Here is a 17308-nt window from a genome sequence, read left to right as displayed (position 1 = left end):
TCACTCCTTCCAGGCCCTGGTAGCTCTGCTGGGTTGCAGCAGACAAAACTGATGGCAGAGCAGAGGAGAAGTCTCCTCTGCCCAAGTGCGTGGCTTAAAGTTCTCTTTGTGTATAGAATATGGGAAAAGTAACCAAATCCAAAGCTCTGACTTGGTTACATCTGCAGTTTAGCAGAGCACGTTCTTTTGGCACCTGAGCAGTCTCGCTGATTTTGCTGGAACTGCCAGCATAGTTAAGTTGGATGATTTCTGTAGGGCTTTACTGAATCACAGTATTTATCAGCACTGTCACCACAGAACTGTCAAACTTTTAATGTGCCTGAAGAATTCCAGCCTTTAGATGGATGAGTGTGTGATGTCATCATAACTGCATTTTTATGTAAATGCGTGCCATAAAATAATTTTGGATTAAATGATGTGTTCCTTTCATGTTGGCAGAATATAATTCATCTTTAATGGCAACAGACTGTTGTATATGTGCATCTGAAAGTTAAATATTTTGATTCACACTTATGATGTATTGATTTTACATTGTTACCAAATGGTATTTCAAAATCAATTCAGAATGCCATAGTTCAAAATCTAGTCACTCATAAAGTTATTTTCTTGTAAACCACTCTGAAAGTGGGGGTGGTTAGGAGAGGGTAAGAGCTACAAAGAGAAGGCAAATGGAAGGATTTCAGAGGGTGGTAGGTTTGAGAGCAATCTTAATTTTTATCATTTCTACGTGTTCTTATGCAAACATTGCTTCTGTGGTATTAAACAATAATAAATCCAGAAATGCAAAGCTGTTTGTTATCATCTCACTCTTGATTTGTCTAAATGTATACTAAATCTCAGTTTTTGGCTTTAAGGAAGTATTCATTGGTTTTGTTTTTTTTTTAAAAAAAAAAAAAGAAAACAACACTTGATCCTCATTGTGCAAACATTTACATGTATGTAATCCAGAAAAATTTAGTGTGAGTACATTTTTTGATGTGAACAAATGATGGCAAGACTGCTCAGTTTGGACAGAACACCTTATTCAGTATTACTTTAACCAAAGCCAGAGTAGTTCTGGCTTCATGAGATACTTCAGCACTCTCTGATTCTGTACTGCTGACACTTGTGACACCCTTCATTTGCTGCACTCACATCTGCTAGTGCTAGCGCTACATGAGCGTAGTGTAGGTAAGAAGAAACCTTTGGGGTTTGCATAAGATAAAAATGAGAGAGATGCAAAGATACGTTGTTTATGCATAACCCCACCAAATCCTTTCAAAAATACTAGTAACTATTAAAAAGAAGATATGATCATAAAAGACTGTCCTATACTCACAGTGCCTGGGTACACTTCTAAAAAGGTGCATCAAAGAATTCCCGAGTATTGCAAAAGCAAGATAATGTCATATTCTCTCTTGACTTTTTCTACTGCTGTCATGCACATCTTAATGTTGAATTTTAAAAGCTCTTAAGTTATAACCAAGCTACTGTATCTCCTGTAACCATGTGTCTGCAATAACAAATGTGTTTTATGTATTTCTTCCGTTTTATTTCTCTTTTTCCTACAAGATTTTTTTTTCCACCAAAGGACTGTATTTAAACGGGAATACTTGCTACAATGAATGAGAAAAGTATTTTTGTGTTTCATATGTGTATACATACAAACATACATATAAGCAATTCAGTATGTCATCCTATTTTCCTGATATATATATTAGTTCAGCTTTGCTCTCTGGCTTGTGGTACAATGGTACCTTCCTCCTGGCATAGAGAAGAGGCTCGTTAAATTTGAGCAGCAGAAAATAGTGGCACATCTTGAAGCAGTAGCATCTGGTATTCTCAGCCTCAATCAATGCATGCCAAAGGAATACTGTGTGCTACAAATATGTCTGATAGCCTTTAATGTTTAATAGGTTTTTGTAGTACAATATTGCTCTCTTTCACTTTCTTTTGACTGCACTGCCTAATTATCATGTACTTGTACGTACTGCATTATTTCACAAACATAAATACATGCACAATAATTTCATTTCTAATATAAATGCAAGCTAAGTTTCCCAGGCTATTGGAATTTCTGTATATTAAGCAATTGATTCATCTTTTGCTTTCAAGCATTTTTGTTACTATTTTAATAATCCTTTGGTTTTGAGGGTAAAACGGTTCCCAAAACCCTCAGGAGTAAGCAGAGGTGTGTAGATGGATATATAATATTTTTGATCATCCTCTTAATCTTCTTGTTAGTGGGGATAGAACTTCATTGTGAACTACAAATTCTTCTAAATTAGTGGTCTTTGTCTTGTGTTTTGGGATACTTGGAACTGTCAGTAAAGAATCCACAAATGTGGAGCAGAGAGTGGTAAGATCACATGTACTATCCAACAGTCTGCCCAAGGAAAATCTTCAAGGAAAAAAAAAATAAGAACAGCTTAAGAAATCAAACAAAGGTGTAAACCCAACCTGTAGTCCTCCAACTTCTGAATTGTCCTTATTTGACATAAGAAAACCTTGCTGTCCTGTCCCAGAAGTGACACATGGAAATGCTTATTCTCACACTCAAAGCTAGTGTTGGCTAACAGTTAATTTCTGGACGAGGTGGGAGCAGTTGACTTGCACATTCCTTTTTATACATTTGGCTGGACAAAAAGCAGTGGCAGCTGCAAGAACACGAAGGCTGTGGTTCTGAGGAAGATATGGAGTGACATTTTTTTGTTGTGAATCTCAGTGAGGCATAAGAAAACCTGTTTATTTTGGAGGAGTTCATTCCTGTTCAAAATTGTAGCATGCTGCAGTAGAGTGGTCTGTGGCTTATCTAGTTTTAGTTCAAACAACAAAAGCTGGGTTCGTGTAACAGTAACGCTGGCCATAGCTGTAATTGGAGTTCCACTGAAAATAGAGTCAAACTCCATTTAAATACTTTCAGGGGATGAGGGGAATATCTAATTTGCTTTCTTTAAACCAAGATCTGTTCAGTTCAGACTTTGTACATTTTCTCCCTGCTTTATTAATTCCATTGTGTGAATTGTACTGCTACAACTTTTTTGTTGTATTTCTACAACTTTTGTTTGAAAAGAACTGTTATACTTGGCAAAGTTGTAGTGTGTTCTCACATATACAACTCTTAATTTCTGTATTTTAGTATCAAATAACTATTTAAATAAAAATATAAAATGAAAAGTTTGTGGAAGACTGAAATCAAATGGCAGAAATGAGCTTTAGGAAACCCCGAAGACAGCTGTAGTTCTGAGAGAGTTCTAGCCCTCTACTTTGCAGGATCTGAAAAAGCAAGCTCTACTATCTGCATCTCAGTACTTTTATGTTGCCTTTCCAAAGGAAAATGGAGTTGGATGCAGGCCTGAGTTAGATCTCACGGGGATAGTGTTCTGTACCTTAAATTACAATCAGATGTATTTCAGTTCAGATGAAGTTTTCAGCCTAAAATTGGTAAGAAGCCTAATTATTTGACCAGGTTACTATTTACACAGACCACTGTATAGCAATCTGTGATTTATCCACAGCTGGCAACATGTTAACCTTGAAAGGTTTTTATTTTGTGTTTGGAATAGTATTTAAATATCCAACTCTGTTCATTAAATGAAAAACTAAAAGATGGTAGAGATTGCTATGGAGACAAGATGTTATATAAACTGTTCATTTTAATTCTTCAGAATGTAAAAATAGCAAAGAAGCTTGGATGTTTACAGGCTTCCAGTCGTTCAAGGTACTGAGTAACTCCATAAGATGCAAAGCATTCTTATGCCCTTTGGACTTTTATTGTCTTTCAAAATCTGGGCATGATTTGCTACAAGCAATCCTGCATTCACTAGACTGGAAAGCATGGGGTAGGGAGAAATAAACAAGAGACTTTCTCAGTAGTCTTTAACCTGTAGACTTTTTATTATATTATTTTTCCTGCAGTATGATGCCTAAGATGATCAGCTAGCTGAAGTAGACAGGAGAAAAATATAGATATGCTATGATCCAAAGACAGAATAATATGGTTAAAACCTGGAAAATACAATTGTTTCACTGTTGTACCTTTAAGAGTGGCAGTGTTACAGATAGAACTGAAATGGGGTTTTATTTGTGTGACCCCCCCAAAAAAAGATTGCTGTGTACTGTGACATTTTCTCTGGCCTTAAATTTAACTCTTGCTGCTCTTTCTTGAGAATGATTGTTATTCAGTGAGTTTTGAGAACAGTTCATAAAATTGCTTTTAGAATCATAGAAATAGAACACATGATGTTTGTTTAATTAGTGTAAAGACCAAGCCATTGTCTAATCAATAGAGTAGTGAAACTAGGGAATCTTTACATAATGCCTAGAACACATGCAGAAAAACATTGCCTATCAGAGTTGGAGGTAAGTGTGTGCAAGGCTAAATTCAAACTGGCATCCTTGAGCTGATCTGTGTACGGGGTTGAAATCACCATTCACAATTTCATAGACAAATTCAGTTCTGTTCATTCTCTGTTTCATTTTTTGATTCTTGGTATTTATGTGTGATAATATTCAGCTTGGGGGAGAAGAGATCTTGAATAATCATTTCCCTAGATCTGTTAGCAACCAAGAACTTTAATATTAAAGAATGAAGGACAATACTCTAGGGGAGGTGATAAACTATATTGTTACATTTTTTAAAGATGTGGTATAATGGAAAAGAATTCAGTATCTTTTGCGTAAATACTGTAGCTGGATGTCCCATTGAGACTGGAGTCCACTGCTGTGTCAGCCGAGGGGCGAGAACTGCAGGTCTGCTCAGTTCTGATAGCTGACAGCATCGCAGTCTCCCTTCCTGTGAGCACCTGTATCCCTTTATGGAGTCTGTGGTCGTAGGCAAATGGGCAGAAATGTGAAAAGCGATAGGTTTTTCCTATAGGATAATTACAACTACTACAGTGACACCATGCTCAACAGATTTGTTATAAACAAGGTAGTAATTTCTCAGGCAAGGGATTTCATTCATCTTTTTGCTATGTGTAAGCCATCTTATTGGACATTGGAATTAAGCAGTGCAGTCTGATTGACTGTCGTTCTATAAAGGGCCATTTAGAACTATAATGTAGCACCTTTTAAAATACAAACACTAGTCTTGGCTGCCATGGAAAAGGAAACAACATACAGTGCAGTAGTAGTGGGTTATGTTTAATTCTGGAGTGTTGTCCTTCTCAGCATATGCAGATTCTTTGTCACTTCTGTAATTTCTTAATGGAAAGGCAGCATTTAGACAGTTTTTTGTTTGATTTTAAATCTGTGCACATATATGACAGAAAAGTTGGGTTGGAGAGACGTTATAGAAGCAGCATACTTAATGCGGTTCCTGATTTGAAACTATTAAAAATCATTTGTTTTTTCTGGTGCTTGCAGGGATTCTTCCTGACGGTTTCACCAGAAGCGATATTAAAAGTGGCTACTCAAGCTTCTGCAAACAACAAGATCTTCAGCTTGAATCTTTCTGCACCATTTATTAGCCAGTTCTACAAAGAGCCTATGATGAAAGTCATGCCCTATGTTGACGTCCTTTTTGGAAACGAGACGGTGAGTCTTAACAAAGTATTTGCATCTCTTGCACCTGCTTGGTTGTGTCTAGAAGCCGGCTTTTTGGTTTTCCTTCACATAGAAAGTCACCATCTGAGGTGTCAATAGAGAATGAAATGTGCAGTCACTGGACTGTGAAATTTCCATTGATGCCAAACGTGTAACTTGACCCGTCAGAGGTTTGCAACTTGCTTGTTTTAGTGTGGCAACACATGAACAAGTTACTCTAGATTAAAAGAGGAAATGTCCAACACATTGGCTGTTTCCTAATAGCTGCCCGTATACATGATGTACTCACTCAGCAGGTAAATCTCTGCTGGAAGAAAAAAATATGAAGGGCCACTGCAGAGCTGCTGAAGTGCTGTAACTTGTTTCCATACACATACTCCTATTCTTGATAGCATTTTCTGTGATGAAGTAGAATCTTTGGGGAGAAGTGGTAGGAGAAAGCTAAAAAACATTTAATTGGTTTAGAAGGCTCTCATTGATTTTTATGGTAGATAGACTGGTGGTCCATCTAAGGAAGGCTTATCTTTGCTATGCAACAGTTGGGAAACAGATTGCATGAAATTCTGCCTGGAAGTCCATGGTAATAGACCAGCTGAATTCAGATTTCACTCATTGTAGTGCTATCACTTTTTGATTTTTTCCACTTCAGAAAGTGCTTTTAAAAATTAGTTTGTTCTGCACAAAATGGTTAAGTAAACAAATAAATCTTAGAAAGTGTGATATACCTAAATCAAGTGTTGGCATGTCTCTCAAGATAACTACGTTAGTACTGGAAAATTATGGAAAAGTTACTCATTCCTGTTAGTGGTTATTCCTGATTGTGACACAGAGAGTTCCACCAACACAAATCAATTTTTACACTGTTTCTGCATCTACACATTAGGGGCTAGCATTATTACAAATACAGTACCTAAAGAAGTATTTTTAAAATGGAGAATATGGCAATGTTTTTAGATGCAGTAGGATAAGAAAAAAAAAACAAAAACAAAAAACTGTAGCTAGCAATATGGAAGTGGTATTTTCTGGACATTTTGCTGCTATTGCCAATTTTTGCTTTAATTCAGTCTTCTGCAATACAGTCCTTACAAGGGTGCTACTGAGCATTTGGATTTCATAGTAGTGTATTCTAAAGAGAAAAAAAAAAGTCAGGTCTCACAAATTAGGTAGACCAAGTCTAGTCAATGTTTGGGTGGGAGAGGTTCAGAGTAACTTCTGGGATTAAATATTGCTGGTCTTCTATATAGATATTGTCCCATTCACCTATTGGGAGAATTCATATCACAGGAGTTCGTAAGGTACTGTTTCTCAGAAGATAAAACACAGATTGGTACTACTTGTATATTTGCATGCTTTGTAAGCAATAGTCCACTATACTGGCAACATTCCAGTTTTGCAAATTATATTCAGTCTACCTTAATTTCCCCTGACATTTCAGTTTGCTATGGTGTTTTTCACCTGCTGTCATAAAATACTGTGTAGGATTATTGCGCATATTAAAGTGTGAAATATTCCCTGCATTTTCTTTGTATAATTTCTGAAGCGTCCTGTTGTCTTTCAGGGTAAAAGACACTATTTAAGCTTAAGTGACCATCCTTGGACTTGTCTGTACCATGTGTAAACACTCTGGAGTACCAGCCTCTCATGCTATACTTTTGTAATCAGTTGAAACCCTGGTCACCTTTTAGTATCTGTTTTCCACTATATAAGCTGGACATTGCTACTTCTGAGTTGTTGAAATCATATTCACAGTGGTTTATTCTCTTGTCGTTCTGTGTGACTTGAAACCACACTCTTGGCATGGTATACTTCCAGTTTATAGTAGCTGCTGTATCTTGTAATTGTCAGTCTTCCTGCTCTCTGCATATGGTTTGTGGTAAAGAATAGTTACAAAACTCAAGAGAAGCTTACTCTGACATGTTCTGCATTCTGGTAGCTTCCTTCTTTGTTTATTGTTCCTACATTTATTTCATCTGCAAGTACATTCAGGACTTTGTGTTTATGTATGCCTTGATGGGGAACGAACCTCCCCAGCTAGTCAACACCAAAATTTTGCCCATTTACTGTGATTTCCTTTTACTTTTTGCTGTTTTCCATCAGTTTTGCTAGTTTAGTTAAATCCTTAAAGTGTGTACGTTAACACATACACAAGACATACAGAGTTGTGTCGTTGTTTTTTATTAGTACAAACAATAGACTCAGACATGGTTTTTATTCTTCTCTATGTTTATCTTCACTCCACATTATAGACCAATACAATTTGATTGTTAATCACTGAGCTGTTTGGTTTTTTTTTTAGAGTAATACAAAAAACATCCAAGAACAGCAAAATTCCAAATTACTGCCATTCCTAAACTAAAAACAATTGGCGAAGTGATTTTAAATTACATCTTCTACTTAAAAATTTACATCTGAATGGAGATTGGTTATTTCAAGTTTCAGCCAGATGGTAATTAAAATGGGCAAGTTACAAACCTCTTAGAATAAATGTTCTAGTTCAGAATGTAAATGCCAGCATACCCTTAACTGCGATGGAGACATTGAATGCTGTGATAACAACTCAATACATTTATCAGTTTCAGCATTAGCTCAATGACCAGTGGTGTTTTGATCATTGCTTTAAAACCCTTTTACGACTAGCCAAACATCTTGCATTGGATTTTGATACTTATTAACTGTACTTCATGTAATAAATTTAGTACAGAACATTCAGAATAGGAATAATTACATGTTCATTGCTGCTAACCAATTAGGGCCATTCTGCAGTTATTATCTAGCAATACATGACTGGAGAACTTGATTATTGTCATTGCTTTTAATTTTTATTAAATTAAGTTTTTTTTAATAGTGTCATTTTGCAAATGATTCTTAGCAATAATACCTTCCAAGCTACCATAATCACTGGATAATTAACCTGCCAGGATTAAGCACACTCTACTTTGCCTCAGGATGCTTAACTCTCAAATAAGGTCAATTATCTCCTGATGATAACTGCTTTGTCACAAGTTGCTGCTTAATTCATCTGTAGAAGCTCACCTTAGAATACATATTTTACAACTAAGAGTAACTTACAGTAAGTGAATGGTCAAAGGAGTGAAAGCCTTTCAAATTACATCCCTACATAAAATTGTGCCATGTTTCCTATGCAGCAATTACCAGGCAAGTAGAGGAGACAAAATTTGCATCTATTTCTTTTCTAGACCACTTTTTCAGTTAGGGCTAAAACTTACTGTCTCTGATGCACTTTGCAACAGGGTCAACCCAGGAAGCACCACTTCTGTGCTACTTTATTTTCATCAGAGAACCCATAGAGAAGTAAGTAATGGCCACAGGAACATGCACTCCTATTTTTAGTCTCCCCAAAAGATGTGAGTTACAGTAGCTTTTCTTCAGGGAAGGGACTACTTCTGGTGGGAAAGGTTCTGTGCTGTGGAACATGTAGCTGGGGGATAGCAGTTTCTTTCCTTTGGAGTTCTTCCGAATTCAAGGGACTCTACAAAGCTTTCATATGATTCATCCCCACATATGGCAGTCATTCATGACTCAGAGAGGAATATTTATTAATATATTGATGTGGTAAAGATCTTCTGGGTTGTCTTCCTACATGCAGGCAGGATATCACTGAGAAATTTTAGAATTTAGAAACTTCAGAATTACAGACATGCTGAGGTCCTCATCTACTGCTTTGTAATTAAAAAAAAAAAAAAAAAAAGCAATATAGCTTGTATGTAGTGTGCAACAATCAGTAAAAGTTAAGGAGGGTATGGAAAATAGAAATAATGGATTTTTTTTTAAGCAGTGGAATAAACAAAAATAATATCACAAATCTTGGAAATGAGATCTTCCTCTCTAGTGTAAAGAGCTGTTACTTCTAAACACACAGTCTCTGAACAAATTAATTACAGGATTGTAAACTGAATTCTGGAAAGACAGATGCTTCTGCTAGCTGCTTGGGAAATTGATGCTGGTGTGACAGCAAACGTGCTGAAAAGAGAAAGTTGTGTGCAAGACATCTATGTTTTAGCAAGCAATGACAATAGGTTTAGTAATGATTCTGGAATTATGAATCCTGATCTTTAAAAAGATGGGGGCCTTTGTATGCAATAAGGTATCAGGCAGCTCTTGTCATCATTTCAGCTTATAATTACACTGAAATGGCACATTTTGTTACATTAATTTAAAATGCTTTCAAGTGAGGCATCAAATACTAACATAAACATCCCTACAAATATATGTGGTTTAAATATAGTCTTTGTGAACCTTTATAAGCCTTTATAAAGGCAAGTATCCTTAATGACATGGGAAATTCACTTTAATGGCTGATTAACAGTCATTAAAACTGATAAACACTTTAAAACAGGTAACGATCTTGCAGTCTGTAGGCTTGTGCTTTTCTTAACTGTAGGAGTGAATGGATTTCTCTGGCATAAAACTGTTTTCAACACTTTGGGATTTACACCTAAATGACAGTTTCCAAATAAATTAGTCTATTCCCTTCATGTAACTTATAACGCATGTTTGTAAACAACTTTCACTGCACATACTTTGGTAAATAACATTACCATATGACATTTGGGCAAAACTCAGTCCTATCTATAAACTTTGCTGGATTATCACCCGGGACAGGATTGGATTAGAAATCCACCCACAGCTCACAAGAACGAGATGTAATAGCCTTCGTAAGGTAAACGAGCCGCATGGTGATTCTTTTTAAAACTGATGTGCATTTACAATGGTGTAATTGAATTGATCTGAATTTACACCAATCTAATTGCTGCTGTTCATGCACCTAGCAGATCCTTTACCACGCTGACTGCACGCCTTTTCAAACTGGTGAAGTGTCTATTTCCGAGGAAATGATTAAGAGATGAGAGACAGGAGAAAATCAGGTGGCAGGTATAATTTGGTATGTGGAGGAAGGGAAATACAGTTTGACTTTTGATGAGTGAGGAAGGGGAAGCAAACGTTTCAATCTGTTCTTCCATATCAGGCAGAACCAAGGAGAGAGGAATATAGCAAAGGATGGCTGGTCGTGTCATAAATATCACAAAGTTGTTTCTGTAATTAATTTCAAGTAAGCATTTACAATTATTTTTAAATGTTTGAAATTATCCAGTAGAAGGCAAACACTAAATTGCGTTTGGATTGAAACTATGCATCTCAAGGAGGCTCATTTTACTGAACCTGCATGCATTTAAAGAGCTCTTAAGATACCTTAATTCTTTAATTCTTCATCTTTCAGAAATTGATGGATATTGAGGAGTTACTTTCAGCCAGTGGTTGTTTGTAAGCTATCTTCCTTATGAATTCCACCTTTACATTCAGGTTCTAAATCATTTTCCATTCTGATTTAAGTTTTCAGAAGTATTAATCATCTTAAATGAATTAAGTTGAGTGTCAATGTTTTGCATTTCAATATATATGTCAGTACTTTCCATTTCATTATGCTTTCAGAGGTTTTCAGAAACTTGCCCCACTGGTGAGGGTAATTATCTTCATTTCATAGTCTGAGTGAGACAGTGAGACTTGCACATTCCCTTACAGGGAGTTTGCAGTTCAGTTAAAAACCATAGTCAGATATTCTGACCCAGTTTATTAAATCCACATGGGAAAAAATTTTGTAAGGAGACATCTCATCTTCTCTTCTGTTTTAGCAGGTAGAGGTTTTTAAGGTCAACTGCTGGTTGTGTTTGCTTTTCTAAACTGCTGTAAACAGATGGAGATTTCTTTTTATAAATCCTACATTCGAGACTACTGCACAGTCTTTGGAGGGAGTCTGAGATTTAAAAATTGTAATTTGGAATGGAGGAAAAATAAATAGCATTTTTCTTTGCTGTCTTTGTAGAATTTTGACACTTATTCCTGGTGTAGATATTTCTTTTTCAATTATAGGAAAGCTCTGGCATTGTAATATTGCTGCTTAATTCACAGAATTAAGTATGCCAATACTTTCTCAGTACTAGAATATCTAATAAACTGTGGCCAACTGAAAAATGAGAGGGTCTCTAGCACAAGGGAGGTTGATAATGTCAGTGGCATGCTGTAAAGATGTGCTCTGGGAAGGATGCTGAAACAGCCCAAGGCTATTTCAGCTGCAGACACTGAATCTGCTTCTCCCTCTCTTTTCCCCACCCCTGCCTTGTGAACTGCAGTGGCTCTCTAAGATGAAATGCTTTTAAATCATTTCCCAACCTTGCAGCCATCATTGATAAAAGCCCTGTTATTTGAAATGATATGAATCACTGTGGAGTTAATCATACCTTATACAACAACATATTTTGTAGTGATTCATTCAGTTTCAATTAATCATCTTATTTATCTACATTGTCTCAGCTGCTGCACTGAAATTCATGAGTAATAAGCAAGTAATTATTTTAGTGTAGTTTACCTAGTACATTATGAATGAAAGAAAAATTGAGAGCCAAGTATTTAAATTGATATCTAGTGCTGCTTTCAGCTAATGTCTAGCTATTTAAGTAATTTAGGAATCCTATCTCAAAAATGGCTTTCTTTTTTCCTGTTATGGAAAACAACCAGGTATTTAGAAGAGAAGCATGTACTTTACAACAGGCTTCACTTCTTGAAACCAGAAATATTTTCTGGTAGTCTCAGAATGCTTAGGGATATTTATCCTTCCTTATGCTATGCAGTGTTGAGACACTTGTAAGATTACGAATACTGTACAGAATGCAGATCAAGACCGAACACGTCCTGTGACAAGGGAAGGCAGATTTCACCATATTTCAGCAGCTTGTGTTTTACTGCCGATGATTGATAACCCTTTTCACTTTGTAGCGCTTCCCAGAGCGTCTCATAACACTTCATAAACATTAAAGCTCAGAATAAACCAAGAAGGTGGGTGTGTAGTCTTGTCTCTGTTTTACAGGTGGACAATTGAGAGGTTACTTGCCCAAGGTCATACAGCAAGTCAATAGTAGAGCCAGGAACAAGCAATATAGAGTTCTAACTTTTTTCTTCTGATAGTATCCTGAATTGTTGTCAGCTGGTGAATATATTTAGGAAAAAATTCACCTGTTAAAGACCTGCCAGGATTTGGCTTTCAGTTTGTAGAGTACAACTAACATACATCTCTGAAAGCTTTTTAAAGGGGAAATGCGTATATTTTCAATAATCACAATAATAGGGCAAAAAGCAAGTATGTAATATAAGAGCTGCAAAAATAAAGGTATGAATAAAATTTAGTATTACCATTGATAAGGAGTAGAAGAATAAAGACAGAAATATTCATAAAAACTTCTTTAAATCAGTACCAATTCAGAAGAGTTCAATTTCACAGGGATATTTGCAGATAACTTAGCAAGTAAAGTATTTTTAATTTCTATAAAAGACATTTGGATCCAAAATATACTGGATTTTGTTTTCTAACCCATCTGAGGTCTGTTCTGTGACTCCACATTTCAAGGCCATTTTGGAGTGGATGCAGCCAGTTTGCAATTCAGAGCATTGTTAGGTCACGCTAAAGCCTCTTAAGTCAACAAAGAATCATTGAGATGTACGGTGGGTTGTAGGGCTGCATTTAAGATGCCATTCCATGTTATGCTTGATCCTATCTGGATGTCAGCAGATGCAGAAAGGGTTGATCTCTCTCACCTGCCCATACTCACTCCCTCACCAACCTTAACATGATCATTAGATCCAACTAGATGAGAGATTAATAAATGTTGGTGCAGAGGACTTTGAAGGAGAGAGCTTGATAACCTCTCTGTTTTGTCTGATCTAACCAGTCTGTAACGTTAGTCTGTAATGTCTTCCAAGAAAGACAGCAAAGAAACACGGCATTATCTGACTTAAAGATTTGATTTTTGCAGTATAGTATTTACAGCAGTATCCTTTTTAATCCTGACTTAATGTTATATATGCAGCCACTCAATATAGTTTTATCTACAGGTATTTGGTTGAATCTTATTATACATGGATAAGTTGAGGTATAGCTATAAAGTTCTTGGACAGAGGTTATTACATAAAAGAACTTGTATTTGCCTAAGGACTATGTATTGATGCTTTCTGTGTTTACAAATTTGAGTCTGAGCAAAGAGTACTTGAAAGAGAATAAAAGGAAAGAATAGTCAAGGAGACAGCCGTGACTATGTATCCTTCTTTGTTCAAAACCCTGTGATCGTGTATTGTTGGGAGGTCTGGAGGCTGCTCTAAACTCAGTCTTGCTTTTAAATTATTCTTTAAGGAAGAGTGCTTTTAGCTGGAAAATGACTCTGTGCCTTGTCCTAGTGGTATGACAAGCACAAGAACCAGGTATGCTGATTAAATACAAATGGTGTATTCTTTCATGCTAAAATCTCAATGTGTCAAATCTCCTTTTGCTGCTATAATCACAAAAGGATCAAAAAGCAGGAGCACTTTCAGCCTTAGGTTTCCCACAGGTGTTTTCTACTGTATGTAGTATTCCTTCAGGCAACTTAAAACTCACTTTTAAAATAATTTTAATTTTTATGATAATGCAGATTATCTTTATAATTTAATATTGCAATTTATATGCTCAGGTTCACTGACAGATTAATACTCTACTGTCTGGAACATCCTACATCACAGGAAAACACCGCATTACATCTAGAATTTAAGTTGCAAAAATACGGTGGAGTACAATACAAAAATACTTGTAGCATGGACAGAGTTGATGAAACTCAGTAACTCAGCTTACATTTCTGTAAGCTTTTTTTTTTTTTTTTTTTTTTTTTTTTTGAGTGTGAGATGGAAGGCTAAATAATTCACCTCTGCCTCATTAGCTGAAGAAGCTAAAAGTCATATAGTACATGAAGTGAAAACCACCCTGGTTTTACAAACTACTTTCTTAGACAGATCTCTGAAGAACTGAATTATTTTCTGTCAGAAACTTCTGGCTGAGGCTTAAGTAATAGTTTTTTTTTTAAGCCAAAACAGTCAAGATTGCGAATAATTGTATATTTCTTATTTTTGAGATACACATGGTGAAACCTAATATAGTAATGTTTTTAGCATCATAACTATAATGGGAGCTCTACTTTTACTAATTATGTATAAAATTATATGAGTACTCCCAGAAGTTGATCCTCATGTTTCCCAAGTGTTACGTAAGATAATCTGATATTTTCAAATTTTTAAGCTTTATCTATTTACGTCTCACTTTCTCAAATGCACAGTGGGGACAGCATCCCATCTTGCTGAGTTACAAAGTTAATTGTAAAAGAACAGTGAGTATTGCAGAAATATCCAGGAGATCATTTGGAAAATAATGTTTCCAGTGAAAAATTAGTATGTTGGATATAAGTATATAAGTCACTATGGTTCAGTAGTCCACATATTAATCAAGGAGTTAGATGCCTATAAAAACAATATGAAATCATGTAATTTCAATTTTATCTTAAAAAATTCACTGTGAGTTCACCTTAAAGTTACACAGGCCTTTTGCTGGTGTTTGCTTACTCTGTGTGCTTGATGTTGCAAACTTTTCCATTCCTATGTCATGAGTTGTGCAGTATCTCTGCAGTTTCCAGAGGTTTTATGCACCACTATGACCTCTGGTGTCACCGGTAGTCATTAGAATGGCACCTTCATGCAGACTACAAAGTTCCTTGGAGAACTATTTAATACCACTCTTGGTATTACTCCTGTGGTTAGCCGTCATGTAACATCTGTTGCCTATCCAGCAGTGTAGACTTGTATACATAGCTAGTTTGACATTTCTGCAGGGAGAGATATTTTATAACCGGACGATAGGGCAAATCCTTACACTACTATTTTTTTCAAGAAAGTATGCAATAATAAAATAAGTGCAAAGAATAAAGATAAGTGCATTGCTCAGTATGTATGAGAGTAAATTTTTCATTTAATTATTTTAAAATTGAAGCTGCTTAAGAAAAATAGGTGCATGTGTAGCTGTACAAAAGCATGCTGAAACTGGATAAAAACAACTCTTTTTATTTTTTTTTTAAACTTGTATAAGGAAATAATCTTGAAAACAAATTTTGGGTGTTTAGGAATAGAATTGGCAATGTCTTTGTTGCATTAACATATTTTTCCATACTATTACATAGCACTTTTTTTCAAAGCTACTGTTTAAACCTCATTTCTTTTATGTTATCTTTCTGTATCAACACTTCAACTTGTTTATATAGCTCAAATAATATTTTTGTTCTGTCAAGAGAGTTTTAATCTGATTGCACAGCTATTCAGTAGTTACATTTTTTTTGACTTTCTTCACTGAAGAAGAGCAAAACCTAGACATTTAAACCCACTTTTTCTAATTTCTATCCAGTTATATAATCTTCTGTTACTAGGATTTCTACTGTTTGTAGATTTGATGGGAAGAAGTGTAACCCGTGGATGTTTTATCTAAGACTATTGAAAAGGTGTTATGTATAAGTAAACAACATAAAAAGATTTTTCCTTCTTGCATTGATATTATACATAGACAGTATTTAGAACTTCCTTCTGCTAAACTGTTGTTTATTAATTAAAATCTATATTGTAATTTTGAATTAATTTAGGATTAAGATACCAGAGTTGTTAATAATGAGCATTTTTGTTATTTAAACCTCTTTATACAATTAAAACAGTTTGTAACTCCTATAGATGTGATTAAAAGGAATGTTGAGCGTGAAATTATGAAACAGACAATGGGTCATAAATATACCTAAGGGCTGCAAAAATATTTTATTGTTTTCTAAGTAGATTTTCAAGGAGTTTTCAAAAAAAATTTGGAAGCGAGCTTCCCGGAATTGGAAAATTTTCTAAAATTTCAGGGAATTGCAGGTATGTTCTTCTGTCAGTGCACCTGAAGATTTTCTTAAATTTTTAGTGGAAGAAGTATGACCTGTGTGGGTGGGCAGTCAGATGTTCTTAGCACACAGCATTTTGTATATATGCCAGTTTGGGACAGCTATGATTAACATGCCTTTTTCCTCTCACTGGAATTTCTACTAGACCAGTAGATACATCTGTGAGCGGTCTTGGACACATACCAGTTTCAGACAAATGGATCAGTCAAGTTAAATTCTGTACATACAGTTGCCAAACACTATGCATTCGATTTGAACATCAAAGGAACTGCCAGATTTGGATAGAGCTGCATCTTGGTATAAGTGAATTATGATAATGAGTCAAACTACTGAATCTAACTGCTCAAAAAAACCCACTCATCATCTGGAACCAAATTTACTTCTCCTGGAATCTAATTTGGTGAAAAGAACTGAAGAAAGACATAGCATCATGCTGCCAATTGTAGACTGTGTCTCAATGTGCATTATCAGAGAGGTAGGTGGGCAGATGCATGAGTATTCTAAAAGGTAGCACTGGTGGGAGGTGGACCTATTATTTACAGTACACCATGGCATGAAAGCAATGAGGTAAGTCATCCCAAAGTTATTTTTTCATGTAATGTAATGAGATTAAGAATTATAAGGTGTGTTTTCTTCTTTCTTGTAACAGACTTAATTCAAAGCATACCTATTCATTTTGCACCACCTCTAATAGAGTTGTTTTTGTAGGAAGTTAGATGTCAATTAATTCTTTCTAATCAACTTTCACCTCTGCTATTCTTAAGTAAGGGTTTATCTTTTTTGTTAGTTGGAACTTAAAAGTGCATTGTATAGAATACTGCAACATAAATTAACAGAAGTTTGTTACTTCAGAAGGCATTTGGACAGATTTAAAGTGAGAGAAGAATATCTTATAGGTTAGCAAGGAATGTTATCATACCAGGAAGATGTTTAATTCAGGAGTAAATTACAGAGACATTCTTTTGGCTGTTATTCAAGGTAACAATTTCTAG

General features: G+C 35.5%; 1 protein-coding gene across 1 annotated transcript in view; it reads left to right on the top strand.

The window, feature by feature from the left end:
- Window positions 1-17308, top strand: part of ADK (adenosine kinase) — a 278606-nt gene that overhangs the window by 193999 nt on the left and 67299 nt on the right. The window contains exon 7 of the mRNA XM_084290056.1: window positions 5347-5517. Within this exon, the coding sequence (XP_084146182.1) occupies window positions 5347-5517 (171 nt within the window). The remainder of the gene's footprint in view (window positions 1-5346; window positions 5518-17308) is intronic.

The sequence above is a fragment of the Netta rufina genome (assembly GCF_964035555.1).
Source record: "Netta rufina genome assembly, chromosome: 7".
NCBI classification, from domain to species: Eukaryota; Metazoa; Chordata; class Aves; order Anseriformes; family Anatidae; genus Netta; species Netta rufina.
Note: the sequence above shows the minus strand (reverse complement) of the source record. Positions and strands in the feature narration are given on the sequence as shown.